The following is a 16,744-nucleotide window of genomic DNA, read 5'->3' on the forward strand; positions in this document are numbered from 1 at the left end:
TTACTCTTTCTGAACAAGTGGGATTTGTAACTAAAACATCTGTGAAGTCAAGTCTTTTTTACCCTTGAATGAAAGTAGCTGGAGTTCCTAACTCAATTCTACTTTATAAAAGGATTGTGTGACAGGTATTTGTAGCATGTTAAGTGTGTGTAAGTTCTTCACTTTGAAGCTATCACAAGCATAGTCTTCCAGCATTAGTAAGAACTCCACATTACTATGTGTAACAGAGCAGTGTTGTAGAAACTGGCTCCAGCCTTCAAATTTGACACTGCTGGCTACTTCATACCTTACAGACCATCTGCCAGCCTGCACTGATTTTTGCTTCTTGAACAACCTTATACGTAATGCTTGCAAAATACACCTAAGTTTGAGTAAGTAACACATATTAAATAGTAATAACTTTCAACTTTTCTTTTCACTCCCAGTGAAAATAATGTGTTCTAGTGCCACACCTTTCTAAAGGGAGGGGTCAGGGTGGTACTTTGCAGGGTCTCAGTGAGCTACCTACATGCGGGTAATGAAGTCTGGAGCAGCCTTGGTTCTGAGACTAACTCCTTATATCACTCTTCTATTTTGTTAAGCCTGTTTCCCTGTTTATAACATTAAATGAACATTATGTGCTAGATTTGGGAAAACAAAGATTTGGAGACGGAGTAATTGAACACTCTGTTTTGACTAAATTCTCGGGGCAGAGCATAGTCACATGGCTAACACCTGGGTTTCTCTGCTGCTGCTGCTGCTGCAGGTCCCTTCTTTGTGATGGACACTCACCAGTTCCCACCACCACGGATACCAGTATCCTTTTAAGTTCTTTTATAAGCATTTGTCCCTTAATTGACATAGAAGAATGAGGTAATAAAAAACTTAATTAAAAAAAAAAAGATATGTATACTTTTCTAGGTTAACAAACAACAGGCAGAGGAGTTCCACTTCTATTGTTTTATTGGGGGGGGGTGTTCACATACCCCACTTTAGTGCTGTGCAGTTAAGATCTCCAGCTTACTTTCTCTTGCACCCAACTGGAAGACGAGGCTTTACACAGTACCAAATGTGCTGGGCTGGTAAAGGCAACTCCACCAGGCAAACTCAGAGCAATCTCTGGAAAACAGGAAAAGACTAAAACTGATCACTTGTGAATATTTACATTTACCAATTGTCTAGAAATACCTGTTTCCATCCAAGAGCTGGGAATATATATGCTTATTCCAGCTGTGCACTCACCTTTGATAAGTTGTAAATGATTAATAGCTGGCACTGATCTAAATTTGAATGTCTCACCTGTTTTACATTCATTTTTAAAAATTTAACTTGCTACCTAATATTTGAACAAGTACATTGACATAAATGAGGTAAATATGTATAAGCTTAGGCTTGAATGCAACTTCTCTAATTTCTAATCCTGTGCTTTACTCAAGATCCACATTATTTCATCAAAAAAGCCTCACCCTTCTGACTCCTCAGGGGTTCATAATGGCACAAAATTTAGGTCTTGCCCTCTGCTAAAGGGACAAAATTAACTTTTAAAAGAGGTGATGTTTGATGCAGGGAAAAGAAAAGAGAACAGAGAGCTGGGACCACTAGATGACTTACTACAGTCCCTCCCTTTCTGCAGCAGAACAGAGCAGAGATCAGAGGCCAGGCACTTTCCCTTTCACAGGACTGGGAAGACAGTTGTCAGAAGCTGCATGAGGTCTTGGTTTTGTTTTACAAATCTGATCTTTTAATCAAGAGGTTCTTATTCTTTGGAAACACAGTGATCCCTGGGGGCCACTACCCTTTCCCCTTTGGAAACTTGAGTTCAAATTTTCTAAGTCAAAAGTGAAAGGTTTTTACTTAATATTCCAAGATCAGCATCTGTCTAGTACCCCCTGCAGGAAAACAACAGCCCGTTTCAGTTTACACATGTCCTTACGCAAGAGAAAGTTCTTCCCTTTAAAAAGAAAAAGGCACATTTTCTTTCTTAGATCTTTGTTGATTAGAATCATACAAGAATATCATCAGTTTTGTTAATTATTTAAGGATGTATGGTACTTTTACTTTCAGTAAGTGTACCTTAGGTAAGCTAGAGGCTTATCATGGCCCTTAGGGAGCTGCAGAAGTTGTCTGAACTACTACCTAAACAGTTTCAGTGAGGTTTATTACTTCTAGATGAGGTTTACACTAAGTTTACATTTTGTTACATTTTAGCAAATACCTACTATTCTAAAAACTGCCTTGAAGTACCTTTTAACTTGTTACCAGCCACAAGATGTGTATCAACTCATTTGCTTTCACACTTCTAAGTTTACAAGTATTTCTTCCTCTCCTGTAGGTGTGGTGGGGATCAACCTTTCATATCACCAAGAATCATCCTTATTCTCTTTGAAATAATGCCTTGTGGCACGAGCTTGTTCGTACTCTATTCAAACAGCTATCATTCTCTTCTTTGAGGGGCACCTGACTGGAAACCAAGGTATGATCAGTAACCAAACCTTTTCATCAAGCAGAAGGAAGCTGGACTTTAGACATGGACCTGGTTTGAATCCTGATTCCCTCATTTACTGGTTGAGTAGCTAAGGCAGAAATTATGGCTCATCTGGAAAATAAGGATAACTATTTCCACAGGTTGCTTTAAGGATTAAAATGTACAAGTACCATGAAAATCACACATAGTTTCTCAACACATATTAATTTTTTTCCATCCGGCTTTGCACAGTGGCAGTATCGTAGCCGAGTTTTATCCGAGGCGTGATTATTGCTAATTGAAAACTTTTCCTAATTTCGTTCCATCCAAATAGGTCCAGAGATTAGCAAACTGACATTTGCTGACCACAGTAAGTGGTTTACCCATCTTGTTCAGGAGAAGGACACTAGACCTAGTTTCCAACCTTTGTGAAGCTGATATTTAACCTGTAATGTAAAAAATGAAACAAAACAGAAAAGCAAAGATAAAATTATTTTGTATACTAAGATGAAGAATGTGAGCAGAGAGCCTAAGACTTAGGAGTGCTCAAATTTTCATCAACTGAATCTGTATAGCCATACAGCCTATATTGGAAGGAAACAGACTAAGAACTTAAAACCTGTGTAACCTTCATGAGTTGTGTCAAATGCTAAATTAGAAAGCGGACCCTAATTCAAAGTCCCTACTTCTAACTAGGGTTCACACATTTTTTTTTTTTTTAACGGTGCAATAAGCACTGTATCCTAAGTGGGAAGAAAGAGATCCACACCTTCCCCAAGAAAGGAAGGAAGATGGATCTAGTGTCAGGCTCAATTAGACCCAATTGTGACAGCTCTCCAAAAAGGAACAATGCTGCTTTTGTCGCATGCTCAAGCTTAAAGCTTGGAAATTTTATAAAATAATCTTACCTCAAGAGAAACCTGGGTTCTAGCCCTTTTCCTGGAAAGAGGGTTTGGTCCAGGAAAGTTTTATACTACTTATATCAGCTCTTGCTGGGATCATTTTTATTTTTTAAAGTAATCTCTGAAACAACGAAGACAGACCTATGTGAAACAAGGAATATGAATTACTCCACTGTTTGATAACTTGCACTAATAGGTTTCCATAGCCTAACCACAGGGCATCAGCTTATTTAGTTATTGCCTACTATAGGGAACTCTTCGCTGAAATTATTGGTATTCCTTAATCTGCCCTGAATTCAGTCCAAAATCCCTCAACAGAGTAGATGAGTGGCCAGCCTCAGGGTTGGAAGTGCTAAAATGCAAATGTGCAAGAATCCTGGCCAACCTCCCCATCCCCCAAGAAAGTGCTTACATACAGCCAGGCCTGGAGGGGAATGTTAAAAAGAGGGGCTGAGCTGCCCTCCTCCTTTCCACTGGGACCCTTGCTCACACTGTTGAGATTCAGTATGCATGACTGAGCAGGCAGCACACAGGGACAGCACTCTTTTAACTTTTCTGAACAATGGCTGTAGCCCCTCCACCCTTCATATCCTCCCCACGCCCACTCAGGGTAAAGGAATCCATCTTTCTTGCCCACTTCCACATCTCACAACCCACTTTTCAGCATCACCCCTAGATCTCATTTCCACCCCAAGAAAAACTGGCCACTCAGGGAAATTGTGACTTACAAATCTGGTTTTTAAAAGTTTCATTTTGTTCAATTTCTTTAAATTACCATGTTGTTGACAGTTTAAAGCCAAAAATTATATAAATCTCCAGCCTAGTCACATTTCTAGAAACAAAACATTTGATGTCAGTAGTAAACCTTATACAGAGTAAAATTTTAACCATGAGCTTCCTCAACGCCACATAGGATGCACCAAACTCTACGCCTTACTTCCTTTTACTTTAGAGCATACAAACAGCACCTCCTACTTTGGCTCATACCCAAGCACACAGTGCCTTAAAAATAATTCACAGATACAAGGTTTTTTGTTTTTTTCAAAAACATACTTCATATTTCCTCTTTTATTATATAAATATCAGTTTAACCTTTTTACTGTAAGAATATAAACGTTTTAAGAGGATCTTCGTTATTATTTATACAAATTCACAAACAGTACAATTAATTGATAAAGGTCTCTGGGTTTCTTTAACTCCATGGTCTCGCATGTTGCTGTGGAGGACTCTAAAAAAATAAACAAACAAAATTCCAACAAAAATATACATCCTACTCAAAAGTGATTTTTTTTTAAAGCCACAAGTCCCAACCCCCACCAAAATAAAGTCAGTCATCTATTCCTCCATTTAGAAAGAGAATCTTTTAAAACCCCAAAACTACCATTTTTATTAATAGAACAGAGATAAGATGTGAGTTTCAGTCTCTTCCCCTTCACATTACAGCCCCCAGGTCTCTAAGGCCAACTCTGCTCCTCTGCTTCCCACAGGAAGCCTCACTGTGTGACCTTTCTGTGGGGAAACTTGCAAGGGGGTGAGGGTAGGGCAGAATTTGCATATATAATAATCATTTTCAAGACAATCTGCATCTCAAACAAAAAACAGTTCAACTCTCATTTCTCCCACATATTTGTGCTATAAATTAAGTCAAGATTCAGAAAACACCACTGGGTCCTCAAATCTCAATGGACAAGAAAAAGAAAATTATAGCCAGAATGTGGAAGTGGGACACACTGTATGGATGGAGGTTGGGAAGAAGCAGAAGCCAGAACAAAAAAGACATACAAACCTAATGGGCATCTTTCCAGTCTAGGCACAAAAATGTTTCAGTCTCAAAATATCTCTCTTGTAGAATTCCAGGGCTTCGGAGAAAAAACTAAAACGAGGTAGCCAGACGTATATATGTATATATATATATAACATATATATATATAATATATAGAATATACTCAGCAGAAAAAAAGGACCATGATTTCAAATTTCTTCAAGAGAATTTAAAAAAGGAAGATAAAAATGAAATGAGCACAAGTAGCGGAGTACTGTAAAAGTGATGAGAAGAGACTGGGATTCGTTACAACGTGGAAGAAAGGTGGAAAGGCCGTTGTAGTTGGCTTGCTTTTCATACATTTCAAAATAAAAACCAGATCACAGTATTCAAATAAAAGCTTAAGTGAAGGCAGACATTTTCCTCAACTCCCCAGGGCTGAAAGGCTCCCCACCCCCATTTCCAAATGCATGGTAGAGGGGATACAGTAGCTGCCTCAGTCCTCCACCCCCCTGCAGAGAGGACTGTAGGAGGTGGAGGACAAGGAGCAGAGTCCATCTCTCCATCCGCAGGGAACAGGAGAGGGAAGTAGGGTAGGGCCAGCAGAGGAACCCCAGATGCACTGAGGATGGCCTGGCAGCGGGGGAGGGGCGCTGGAGGAGGGAGAAGAAGTGAGCCTGAGGCTCCGTCACTGCCCCATCTCATCCACCGCGCTGATCCGTGCATAGTGTGCGTGTGAGTGTGTAGGGAGCGGTGGCGGGACAAGGGGAGCTGGTGCGGCGGCCGCCCTCACCTGACCTTCTCACTGTCCGTCATCTGCCAGAGTCCCAGGTTGAGTACCTTGAGGCAGGGAAGCTGCGTGATGCGCTCCAGGCCGCGCTTGGTGATGCGGGTACAGCCATAGAGGTCTATGCCCGTGAGCTGGCTCAGATGCTCAGCAATCAGCTCCAGGCCCTTGTCGGTGATGCGCACGCACTGTCCAATGTTGAGCGTGCGCAGCCCGTGCATCTGCCGCACCATGCGGTTGATGCCATCGTCACTAATGTGGCAGGAACACAGGGAGAGGGACTTGAGGCCGTCCAGCCCCTGGGCTATGTAAGCCAGACTCTGGTCCCCAACCTTGTCACAGAACGACACATCTAGCCCCGAGAGGCGCAGGCTGCCCATGGCCAGATGCATGATGCCCGTGTCACTGATGTTGTCGCAGGAACGCAAGTTAAGGCTGCGTAGGCTGCCCATGTGCGACAGGTGCAGAAGGCCTGCGTCTGAGATGCCCCCGCAGAAGCTGAGGTTGAGGAGCCTCAGGCCAGTCAGCCCTCGGGAGATGTGCTTGAGAGAAAGATCCGTGAGCTTCTGGCAGTCCTGTAGAGTGAGCTGCTCCAGGCCCAGGCAGCCCTCGGCCGCGCTGCGCGTCATGCCAGCGAGGTGCCCGATGCCCACGTCCGAGAGGTGGCGGCAGCTGCGGAGATTAAGGCTCTTGAGGCGCTGCAGGCCCCAGGCGATGAGCAGAAGGCCGGTGTTGGTGATGTTGCTGCAGCCCCCCAGCTCCAGCACTTCCAGGCCCTTGAGGTACTGGGCTATGCGGCCCAGGCTGCTGTCGGTGATCTGCTTGCAGAGACTCAGGTTGAGGGCGCGCAGGGAGCCGATCTCCTGCACAAACGCGTGGCCCAGTCCGTTGTCAGTGAGGTTGTAGCAGCCGCTGAGGTTGAGGCTCTCGATGTTGGCCATGCCCTGGATCACGTAGCTCAGGCTGCGGCGGAGGCTGAGGATCTGCACGCGGCGGATACCCCGGGCCTGCAGGCTGGGGAACAGCGACGGGTTGGCCCGGCGCAGGTGCAGCTTGGCCTCCACCCCCCGCCACACCGACTTGTGGTAGGCGGCGTCCCTCCAGGCCGTGCACACCTGCGCCGCGCGCCCCTTGTCCCGGACGTCCAGGTAGCCGAAGATCATGGCCAGCAGCTCCGGGAACAAGCAGGAGATGTGGGTCTCCATCTTCCTCCTCCCCCCTCCGCGGCGCTGGGGGGAGGAGGCGCGGGCCCCGCCGCTCCTGCCCCGGGAAGGAGACGAGAGCGGGCCGCCCCGGCCGCTGCCGCCTCCGCCGCCTCGGGCCCAACGGACCGCCCCTCCCCGCCTTCCGGCTCCGGCCGCCGCCGCCGCTCCTCCTCCTGGTGCGTCCGTCCTTCCTTCCTTCCTGCCGGCTTCGCCTCCCTTCCCTTCCCTCCCCCCGCCCCGGGCTCTGCTCGGTCCTCACATCCCGGGCGGGGAAGGTGCCCGCTCACTCACTCCCCAAGCCCGGCCGCCGCCGCCGCCTGGGTCTAACCACGCCGCGCTCCTGCCGCGCCGCTCCGCCGCCGCCGCTCCCACGCCCCCTGCCGCATCCTCCGCCTCCTGTCGCTGCCGCCTCCGGCTGCCGCCGCTGCTCCGCGGGCCGGCGAGGGGCCCCGGGGGCCGGGCGCACGGGCTCCGGGCGCCGAGGAGGCTTCCAGCTGCCTTTGTCTCTCGCCGGCTTTTCAAACCTCCCAGCCCCGGGCCGCCGGCACTCCGCCGCCCAGGCGGGGGGACCAGGAGGCCAATCCGGGCCACCGGGCGCGCGTTGCTTTTTCCCCCCGCCCCCCGCCGTCCACGGGCAGTTGGGAGCTGCCGCTCCCGGCTCCGAGGACGCCGCGGCCGCCGCGGCCGGAGCGCGGCTCGGCGCAGACCCCGGGCGGAGCAGGCGGGCGGCGCGCTTGGTAGAGTCCGAGCCGGCCCCGCCGCCTGACTGTGCCCCTGCGCGTCCCCTCCTCCCCGCCTCGCTCCCCCCGCGCGCGCCCGCGCAATGGTACGAGCCTGCGCTGCCGGAACTGTCGGAGCCGTTACCCTGGAAACCGGGTTCGTCCTCGTCTGGTCGCCCCTGAGTTTTAACCCTGTAGGCGCCATCTGAGAGCAGCTGTCAGCAAAGCGCTTCCCACCCTGGTTTTCACCCGAGAGCCGGGTATCCAGCCCTTCCCTCTCTGGGCCACGCCCCAACTCTGTTCCTTCTCTTTTTCTTTGCTACTGACGTCCTCACAGCCCCTGCAGTTCCTGACCCTTACTTTACACCTTCCTTTATTATCCTTGCAGGACCCTCCTCCTAATAGCACTACTCAATAATCATCACCCCAATTCTTTTTTTTTTTCTGTCGCCAATGCCCCTTACATGCCCCTAACATGTATCTTGTTAACGCATCCGCAGGTCCCCACAGTGGGTCTGTTTCCTACGGTTTCTTTCTCTGCATTCTTGGGCTTTAAATTGGGGAGAAAGTCAATTTTACTCAGTTTAACACTGACCCGCTGTGGTCCTTGGTCTAGAATTTTCTAGAATTGTTCCTTACTGCTTCCTCTGGCATCTTTTGATTGTTTCCAGACACCGCTGTGTTCCTTAGATTTTATACACCGAAACTTTCCTCTACTGACCCTCTGCTGCACCACCTATGCCTTCTGCTGCTTTGCTCTTAGAAGCGAGGACCCTTCCCTAAGCCTTGTTGAATGATCTTTTTCCTTTTCATCAGTCTCTTCGACATAAAAAAAACGTCTGGCTCAGCTGTACTGATAGTTAACTTTTTTTTTTCGCTGATACAAATTTACTGTTTGATAAAATAGAATAGCTATTAGACTTGGTTTAAGATGTTCCAGCCTTTGCCTGTTGGTTTATAAACTATTTTATGGAATCAGGGCAATATTCCATTCTGGAATGCGGCCCCCAGCCCAGTCTTAAACAGAGGATAGGATGTCAGAGTTTCATTTTAACCACCCCAAACTAGGAATTTTTGGATTAGAGACAATGACCATCTAAATTTTTAGATACGTTATTGGTCCACACAAGTAGATACAAAACAACCTGATTTATCTATCAGACAGGGAAAATGGTTTCATTGATTCTTTGAGAACCTGAACAAGATTTTGAATGGGTTCCAAATTCAATATATCCAGATGCTTTTGCCCAAGTAACCAATCCAAGTACATACAGATTCCCTCACAGACATAATATACGTGTTAGACCCCCACTGTTTTTCTTTCCTAAATCAGGAAATGGAGAAGCAAAAACTGTCACAAACTTGTCACCTCACTGCATTACACATGATGTGAGGCCATAGATTTTTATACCGTCCCGAAATAATGGCCTGTACTGCTAGTCATTCAGATGATTCCAGATGTGCAATGGCAGGTGTCATGATTCTAAGGTGTATCTGGGCTTACATTCTTCTCAGACACTCCTACATAAACTTCAAAGTCACCTTTGTGTTGTCATATGAACATACATGTGTTTGTGTCCATGTCAAGATCTTCACCAGTCTTTGGCTCTTTAAAGTCCAAAGCTCTTTAGTGAACCTTCATCCTACTTAACACAAAACAAAGTGCCCCGTACTCTTGGGGGAATTTTGGACAGGGGTACTGACCAGGCTCCAGACTAAAATAGAGCTTAGTGGTTTTCCTTCTCAAGAAAGGCCACTGTTCTCAAATCTGAAGAGTCATTCAGAGGTACCTGGAAGCACTTTCTCTAGAACTTGGCCACCTGGTCATAGTTGTAGCAAAACTTTTTCTTGAAATTTAGAATTGTATTATTAAGAACCTTTTATTTAAGGCGTTCATGTATATATTACAAGGATTTTCAGCAATATGATTATTTGCATGTTCAATAAATAATTTAGGAAAATATAACATTAAGAAGCATCTCAGCCTGGGCAGCGCCTGTGGCTCAGTGGGTAGGGCGCTGGTCCCATATACCGAGGCCGGTGGGTTCAAACCCAGCCCCTGCCAAACTGCAACAAAAAAAATATAGCCAGGCATTGCAGTGGGCACCTGTAGTCCCAGCTACTCAGGAGGCTGAGGCAAGAGAATCTCCTAAGCCCAGGAGTTGGAGGTTGCTGTGAGCTGTGACGCTACGGCACTCTACCAAGGACGACAAAGTGAGATTCTGTCTCAAAAAAAAAAAAAAAAGCATCTCAGAAAATCAACATTAGTGGGGGGGGGGGAAAACATGGCATCCAAAGAGCCCTTTGTGAATTCTGTACACTGGGTGACTTTTTATGGCATTGAGGAAATGACTCTCCTTTCTGAATCTGAATTTCCTCCTCTAACACTAAGGTGATGTGATTAGATAATCTTTGTGGACCTTTCCAGCAGTAACATTCTGTGAGACCATGAGCCTCTGGTGAAGTTCTGTACCTCCTTGACTTACGGAATTATATACATTGTTCTTCACTCCCTCCCATTAATAAGAGGGTAGGTACGATTAGGTTACATTGTTTGCATTTGTAAGGTAAAATCTGAGTTGCAGCTAAGTCCTTCACCCAGGAAGTGTACCATATAACCCTACATTGTACCAGTTAGGTGAGACTTACCAACCCCCTTCCTCTCTTCCTCCTTCTTGAATTTGTGTTTTTCTTTCATTTGGGCCTGTAATTGTTGAATTGTTTATCTACTAGTTTCAAGGTAGTATTGAGTATGTGGGAAACTTGCTTTTCAGTTCTTGAGATACTTTAAATCCATATAAGTAAATACAAAAAGATACAAAGTCCCAATCTTTTTTTTTTTTTTTTTTTTTTGAGACAAGAGTCACTCTGTCGCCCTGGGTAGAATACCATGGTGTCATCATAGCTTACAGCAACCTCAAACCCTTGGGTTCGAGAGATCTTCCTGCCTCAGCTTCTCTAGTAGCTGATACTACAGGCATCTGCCACAACATCCAGCTAGTTTTTCTCTTGTTAATAGAAATAGAGTCTCATTCTTGCTCAGGCTGGTCTCAAACTCCTGAGCTCAGATGATCTACCTGCTTCAGCCTCCCAGAGTGCTAGGATTTCAGGTGTGAGCCACTATTCTCAGCCCCCATCTTTTAAATGGCTGAATAGTGTTCCATGGTATGCATATACCCAGTTTTTTAATCCATTCATCTTTGTGATTGTTATATATTCTTTTTGAAGCAGACTCCAGATTTAGAATATTTTCACAAGTATTCTTAAGGGTTTTGGGACATAAAACTATATGGAGGGTATGTATGGATATGAGACTGATTGTCTGGAAAAGATGTATACCTGTGTAGAAAATCTCTGGAATAGAGCTGTATGTATTTTAAACACAGGTTGATATTTTTGTCTATGATTCAACAAGTCATAACGAAGTTTTTTTCTGAATGAACTATAAAGTTCTATTTAAAATCAGAAATGATAGTCTTGTATAAGGAGTCTTCAAAATGTTACAAAAATTTTTTTTTAAATGTAGATTTTCAGGGCGGTACCTGTGGCTCAGTGGGTAGGGTGCTGGCCCCATATACCAAGGTGGCAGGTTCAAGCCCGGCCCTGGCCAAACTGCAACAAAAAAAAAGTGCCTGTAGTCCCAGCTACTTTGGAGGCTGAGGCAGGAGAATCTCTTGAGCCCAAGAGTTGGAGGTTACTGTGAGCTGTGTGATGCCACGGCACTCTACTGAGGGCGATAAAGTGAGACTGTCTCTACAAAAAAAAAAAAAAAGAAAGAAATGTAGATTTTCACATGGTGTGTGTTTTTCAACTGGGTAAGGCCTGGGAAAATTGAGAGGCCCACCCCAAAGATCAGGCTTGCTTAAGGATACATACTTCTTTGTTCACAGAGGGAGGATGTGGCAGGCAAGATCAGAAGAGACCTATAGCTTTTAACTCCTCAAATACATCCATATTTCCAAAAGGAGTGGCTCCAAACCTTGCTTTTCAGTTAGGCCAAAGGAGTTAAAATATTTCACGTCTGTTTTCCTTTAAATTAACTCTAAGTATCCATAACACAGCTTATGTGGTAGGCATTTCATTAATGTTGAATTGAAATGAAAGGGATTAATACTATCTACAACAATAATAAAATCTTTATGAAAGACTTCTTACATATCAAAACGTTCCCAAGAGTTCCGGGCAACCAGTAGCAACCAGAGGTTTGTTCATAAAATGCTACCTTCACAACTTAAAGATTTTTTGAGATCAACATACTCTATTTCTAAGTATCTCTAAACAGAAGAATACCTTGTGACAGACACCTCTTAATCAGAGAATATTAAAGATAAGAGAGGGTGAGGGCTGGATTCACTTACTGAAAACAAAAGATTTAAGCAGAAATAACAAGAAAAAGACCTTCGACTTCAAAAAGACTTGAATAGACACGTCTCTCATGAAGATATACAAGGTGGCCATAAAGTTCATGTGCAATTTAAAGAGAACTTTACGGCCACCTGTACAAATAGTCAGCAGTGTATGAAAAGATGCTCAGTGTCACAACTTGGGTAAAGCAAATCAAAACCAAAATAAGAGGCTCAGCGTCCATAGCACAGTGGTTACAGCGCCAGCCATATACACTGAGGCTGGCGGGTTTGAATCTGGCCTGGGCTGGATAAACAACAATGACAACTGCAACAAAAAATAGGCTAAATGGCAGGCACCTGTAGTCCCAGCTACTTGGGAGGCTGAGGCAAGAGAATCACTTAAACCCAAGAGTTTGAGGTTGCTGTGAGCTGTGACACCATAGCACTCTACTGAGGGTGACATAGTGAGACTCTGTCTCAAAAAAAAAAAAACAAATACCACCTTGCATCCATTAGGATCATTGCTATTAATACAACAGAAAATTACAAGTATCCGTGAGGATGGGAGAAAGTAGAACCCTAACACACTGTTGGAAGAATGTAAAATTGTGGAATATGTTATGGCTATTCCTCAAAAAATTAAAAAATAAAATTACCGCGTGATTCAGCAATTCTACTTCTTAGTATATATCTAAAAGAATTGAAAGCAGGATCTTGAGGAGCTATTTGTACATCCATGTCGATAGCATCATCATTTGCAACAGTCAAAAGGTAGAAGCCACCCAACTGTCCATTGACAGATGAATGGATAAATAAAATGTGGTCTGTGCACACAGTGGACTATTAGCCTTAAAAAGGAGGGAAATTCTGGGCAGCGCCTGTGGCTCAGCAGGTAGGGCGCTGGCCCCATATGCCGAGGGTGGCGGTTTCAAACCCAGCCCCGGCCAAACTGCAACAAAAAATAGCCAGGCGTTATGGCGGGCAAGAGAATCACTTAAGCCCAGGAGTTGGAGGTTGCTGTGAGCTGTGTGACGCCATGGCACTCTACCGAGGGCGATAAAGTGAGACTCTGTCTCTACATAAAAAAAAAAAAAAAAAAAAGGAGGGAAATTCTTTTTTATTTTTTTTTGGGACAGAGTCTCACTGTGTTGCCCTCAGTAGAGGGCTGTGGTGTCACAGCTCACAGCAACCTTAAACTCTTGGGCTTAAGGGATTCTCTTGCCTCAGCCTCCCAACTAGCTGGGACTATAGGCGCCCACCACAATGCCCCGCTATTTTTTTGTTGCAGTTCAAAATCCACCACCAGGTTCAAATCCACCACCCTCCATATATGGGGCCAGCGCCCTATCCACTGAGCCACAGGCGCCGCCTAGTTGTCACTTTTGTTTAGCAGGCTCGGGCTGGGCTCGTACCTACCAGCTTCGGTGTATGTGGCCAGCGCCCTACTCACTGAACTATGGGCGCAGAGCTAAAAAAAAAAAAAAAAAGGAGGGAAATTCTAACCTATGCTACCACATGGAATGACCATTAAAGACATTGTGCTAAGTGAAATACGTCAGTCAGGAAAGGATAAATAACTGGATGAGTCTACTTATACAAGACATCTAGTGTAGTTAAAATTATAGAAACAAAGTAGAATGGTCATTGCTAGGGGCTGGAGATATGATGGGGAAAAGGGGATTTTTGGCTCAGCGCTTGTAACATAGTGGTTACAACACCAGCCACATACACTGAGACTGGTGGGTTTGAACCTGGCCTGGACCAGCTAAACAACAATGACAACTGCAACAACAACAAAATAACTGGGCATTGTGGTGGGTGCCTGTAGTTCCAGCTATTTGGGAGGCTGAGGCAAGAGGATTGCTCAAGTCCAAGAGTTTAAGGTTGTTGTGAGCTGTGATGCCAAGGCACTCTATTGCAAGCAACATAGTGAGACTGTCTCAAAAAAAAAAAAAATTATTTTGAGGATTTAAGCAGAACAAACATTTTGAAATAAAGGTGTAAATAAAAGGGAAAGTAGATGAAAAGTGGTGATCAGTAGATTGCCAAGAACACCCTGAAATATTTATTTACTCTCCTCCAAATTATTAGTTTGCTATATCCTGTAAACATAGGCTTAGTGTCATTTTTATCCAACAGCATAAAAATAAGAGCTTGAGATCTGGGTGGCTGTAGCTCTCTCGTTAGGGAGGGTGACTGTGCACTATATTGCCCAAACTGGAAAACTCCTGACAGTGAAAGGGAGCACGGCTCCCAGTCACCCCAGATGCATGATCTCTCTCTTCTTCTGCTCTTGAAATGGGGTTGTCATTTGTAATTTGCAGTTTTTGAGTGTTAACTCTAATATTCTTTTCATATTTTCAGGTACCCAGCCAAAAGATTAGAAATACAGTAATAGAATGATCTCAAATATCAGCTATTACTTGTTAATGTTGTTCTTGTGACAAAACAGGTAGTTTATGACAACTGTAGAAAAATAAAGTATGCTGTAAATGCAGTTATTTCCAGGGCACCAAACAGCTCAGAAGGTAGATTTTCAATTTATTCAATCGCTCAGGAAATATTAACATGAATTATATGCATTGCCCTGTGCTGTGTAGTCAACAAAGATGTTGAAAGATGTTGAAGTCAACAAAGATGTTGCCTTTAAGTACTTGAGATCCAGCAGGTGAGCTAGAAAATACCTGTGACAATGATAGTATTTGTTAGTGCTGTAAGTACCACAGAGTGATAGAAATAAAATGTTTTCAGTGCAGAGGATCCACAGTGAATCCTAGAATTTGAATAAGTGTTGATGGGAGGAAGGTTATTACATATAATGGAAATTTTGTTAGAAAACTAGATGAAGTTTTTCCTTGTATATAAAAAAAGAACCTATAATACCTACCATATATTGTCATACATTGTTATGTGGCTTCTGTATTGAGATATGAGGTTTCTCTTAAAATCACTGTTGTAGGCCACATGGGTGCTGTGGGTGAGATGGCTCATGCCTGTAATCCTAGCACCCTGGGAGATTGAGGCAGGAGGATCCCTTGGGTTCAGGGATTTAAGACCAAACCAAGGAAGAGCAAGATCTTGTCTCTACTAAAACTAGAAAAAAATAGCCGGGCTGGTGGTGCACCTGTGGTCCCAGCTACTCAGGGAGAAGGATATTTAAGCAGAAGGATGGCTTAAATCTAGGAGTTTGAGGTTGCTATGAGCTAGGCTGATGCCACGACACTTTATCTGGGGAGACAGATTGAGACTCCTTGAGACTCCATCTCCAAAAAAACTGTGTCAAAGAATTCTGCTTTTTATTTTTACTTTTTTAAGAATAAGAATTCTCTATTTTAGCTCCTTTATCTGAAATTGGAATTCAGTATCTGAAATCAGAAAATTTTAGTTCATGATCTGGACTTTGCAGCTGTTTTTACGACCAAGAGTGACTTAAAAAATGTTTTAATCAGCTTTCTCCTCATTTGCTCAGTTCACCCTTCTCTAATAATAGAGCTTGGTGCTACCACCGAGGCAAGGATGAAAAGAGAGGTTTAGGTATTCTACCTGTGGCTTCCAGGTGTGACTCTCCCTTATGTGCCTGTGACATGAAAGATTCCTCAGCACATGTCTGTTTTCCAGACAGAAAACAGCTAAATTCACACCTTAGAGTATGAAGTTGTGTTGTGAATCCTAACTCCCACTTTGTAGGTCCTTGCATGGCCTAAGGCAAAGTCACTCTAATTCTTTGAGCTTCAACTTCCTCATCTATAAAACGAAAGTAACTCCAGGGCAGTGCCCGTGGCTCAGTGAGTAGGGTGCCAGCCCCATATACTGAGGGTGGCTGGTTCAAACCCAGCCCCTGCCAAACTGCAACAAAAAAATAGCCAGGCGTTGTGGCGGGCGCCTCTATAGTCCCAGCTACTGGGAGGCTGAGGCAAGAGAATTGCCTAAGCCTAAGAGCTGAAGGTTGCTGTGAGCTGTGTGACACCACAGCACTCTACCAAGGGCAGTAAAGTTAAAGTGAGACGAGTTACTTTCTTTCTTTAAAAAGAAAGAAAGAAAGAGTAACTCCTATTGTGAGATCTGTTGTGAGAATTCATTAAGAAAGAAAATCCGGGAGAAAGGAAGGGCTTAGTGTAGAACCTGCCACATAGTAGGGACCTAATAAATGCTGTTTTGTTTTGTTTCTTATTTTGTAAGTGCACTGTGAGGGGAAACAAACCCTCACCATGGGCCTCAAAACTGTATAGATATACGTTTGCTGACATTTAAACTTTTTTATTTCCCGTTTTTAAGAAATGGATAGGTTTAAGGAGTAGAAACATAGCAAAAGTACAGGAACATGATAGAATGATCATCCAGTTCCGGAAAGGACCTCATCTTCGCTGCAAGTCAAGAAGGGTACGTGTTCCATTCACTCTCAAAAGAAACAGTCCAGAGCTCCTTTTCTGCCAGACACCCATCCATCCTGTTGCCTAGGACCTAGGTTATCACCATCAACTCTCACTCTCTTTTGCTTAGAGCAGTGGTTCTTAAACTGGAAGGCATCTCAGAATAACCTTGAAGGCTTCTTGGTTCAGGATGTCTCAGGTGAGGCCCAA

At 44.4% G+C, this 16,744-nt stretch overlaps 2 protein-coding genes and 1 non-coding gene across 6 annotated transcripts in view; 2 read left to right on the plus strand and 1 right to left on the minus strand.

Annotated features, from left to right (window-relative positions):
- WNT5B (Wnt family member 5B) overlaps positions 1-16,744 on the plus strand; it is a 119,263-nt gene that overhangs the window by 62,354 nt on the left and 40,165 nt on the right. The window lies entirely within an intron of this gene.
- FBXL14 (F-box and leucine rich repeat protein 14) lies at positions 948-7,908 on the minus strand. Of its 3 annotated transcripts, none has more exons than XM_053556840.1 (2): positions 5,948-7,908; positions 948-1,116 (listed from the first exon to the last, which is right to left on the minus strand). In XM_053556840.1, the coding sequence occupies exons 1-2, from the start codon at positions 7,097-7,099 to the stop codon at positions 1,087-1,089; spliced, it is 1,182 nt and encodes a 393-aa protein (XP_053412815.1). In that variant the 5' UTR covers positions 7,100-7,908; the 3' UTR covers positions 948-1,086. The 3 variants fall into 3 exon arrangements, with proteins under 3 accessions (XP_053412815.1, XP_053412814.1, XP_053412816.1); XM_053556839.1 differs by having other exon boundaries at positions 948-1,098; positions 5,901-7,908; XM_053556841.1 differs by having other exon boundaries at positions 948-1,098; positions 5,948-7,907.
- Positions 2,684-2,822, plus strand: LOC128562813 (U4 spliceosomal RNA). Its single transcript, XR_008373514.1, has one exon. It is a non-coding gene; the product is annotated as a U4 spliceosomal RNA (small nuclear RNA).

Source organism: Nycticebus coucang, chromosome 12 (assembly GCF_027406575.1).
Source record: "Nycticebus coucang isolate mNycCou1 chromosome 12, mNycCou1.pri, whole genome shotgun sequence".
NCBI lineage: Eukaryota > Metazoa > Chordata > Mammalia > Primates > Lorisidae > Nycticebus > Nycticebus coucang.

What these genes read in the sequence shown, in the direction of transcription:
- FBXL14 (XM_053556839.1), bottom strand. Translation starts at nt 7,099, where the DNA reads ATGGAGACCCACATCTCCTGCTTGTTCCCGGAGCTGCTGGCCATGATC. An exon ending in ACGGACAGTGAGAAGGTCAG is followed by an intron (nt 1,099 to 5,900) that starts GTGAGGGCGGCC and finishes CCTGTTTTCCAG; the next exon opens with AGATTGCTCTGAGTTTGCCT.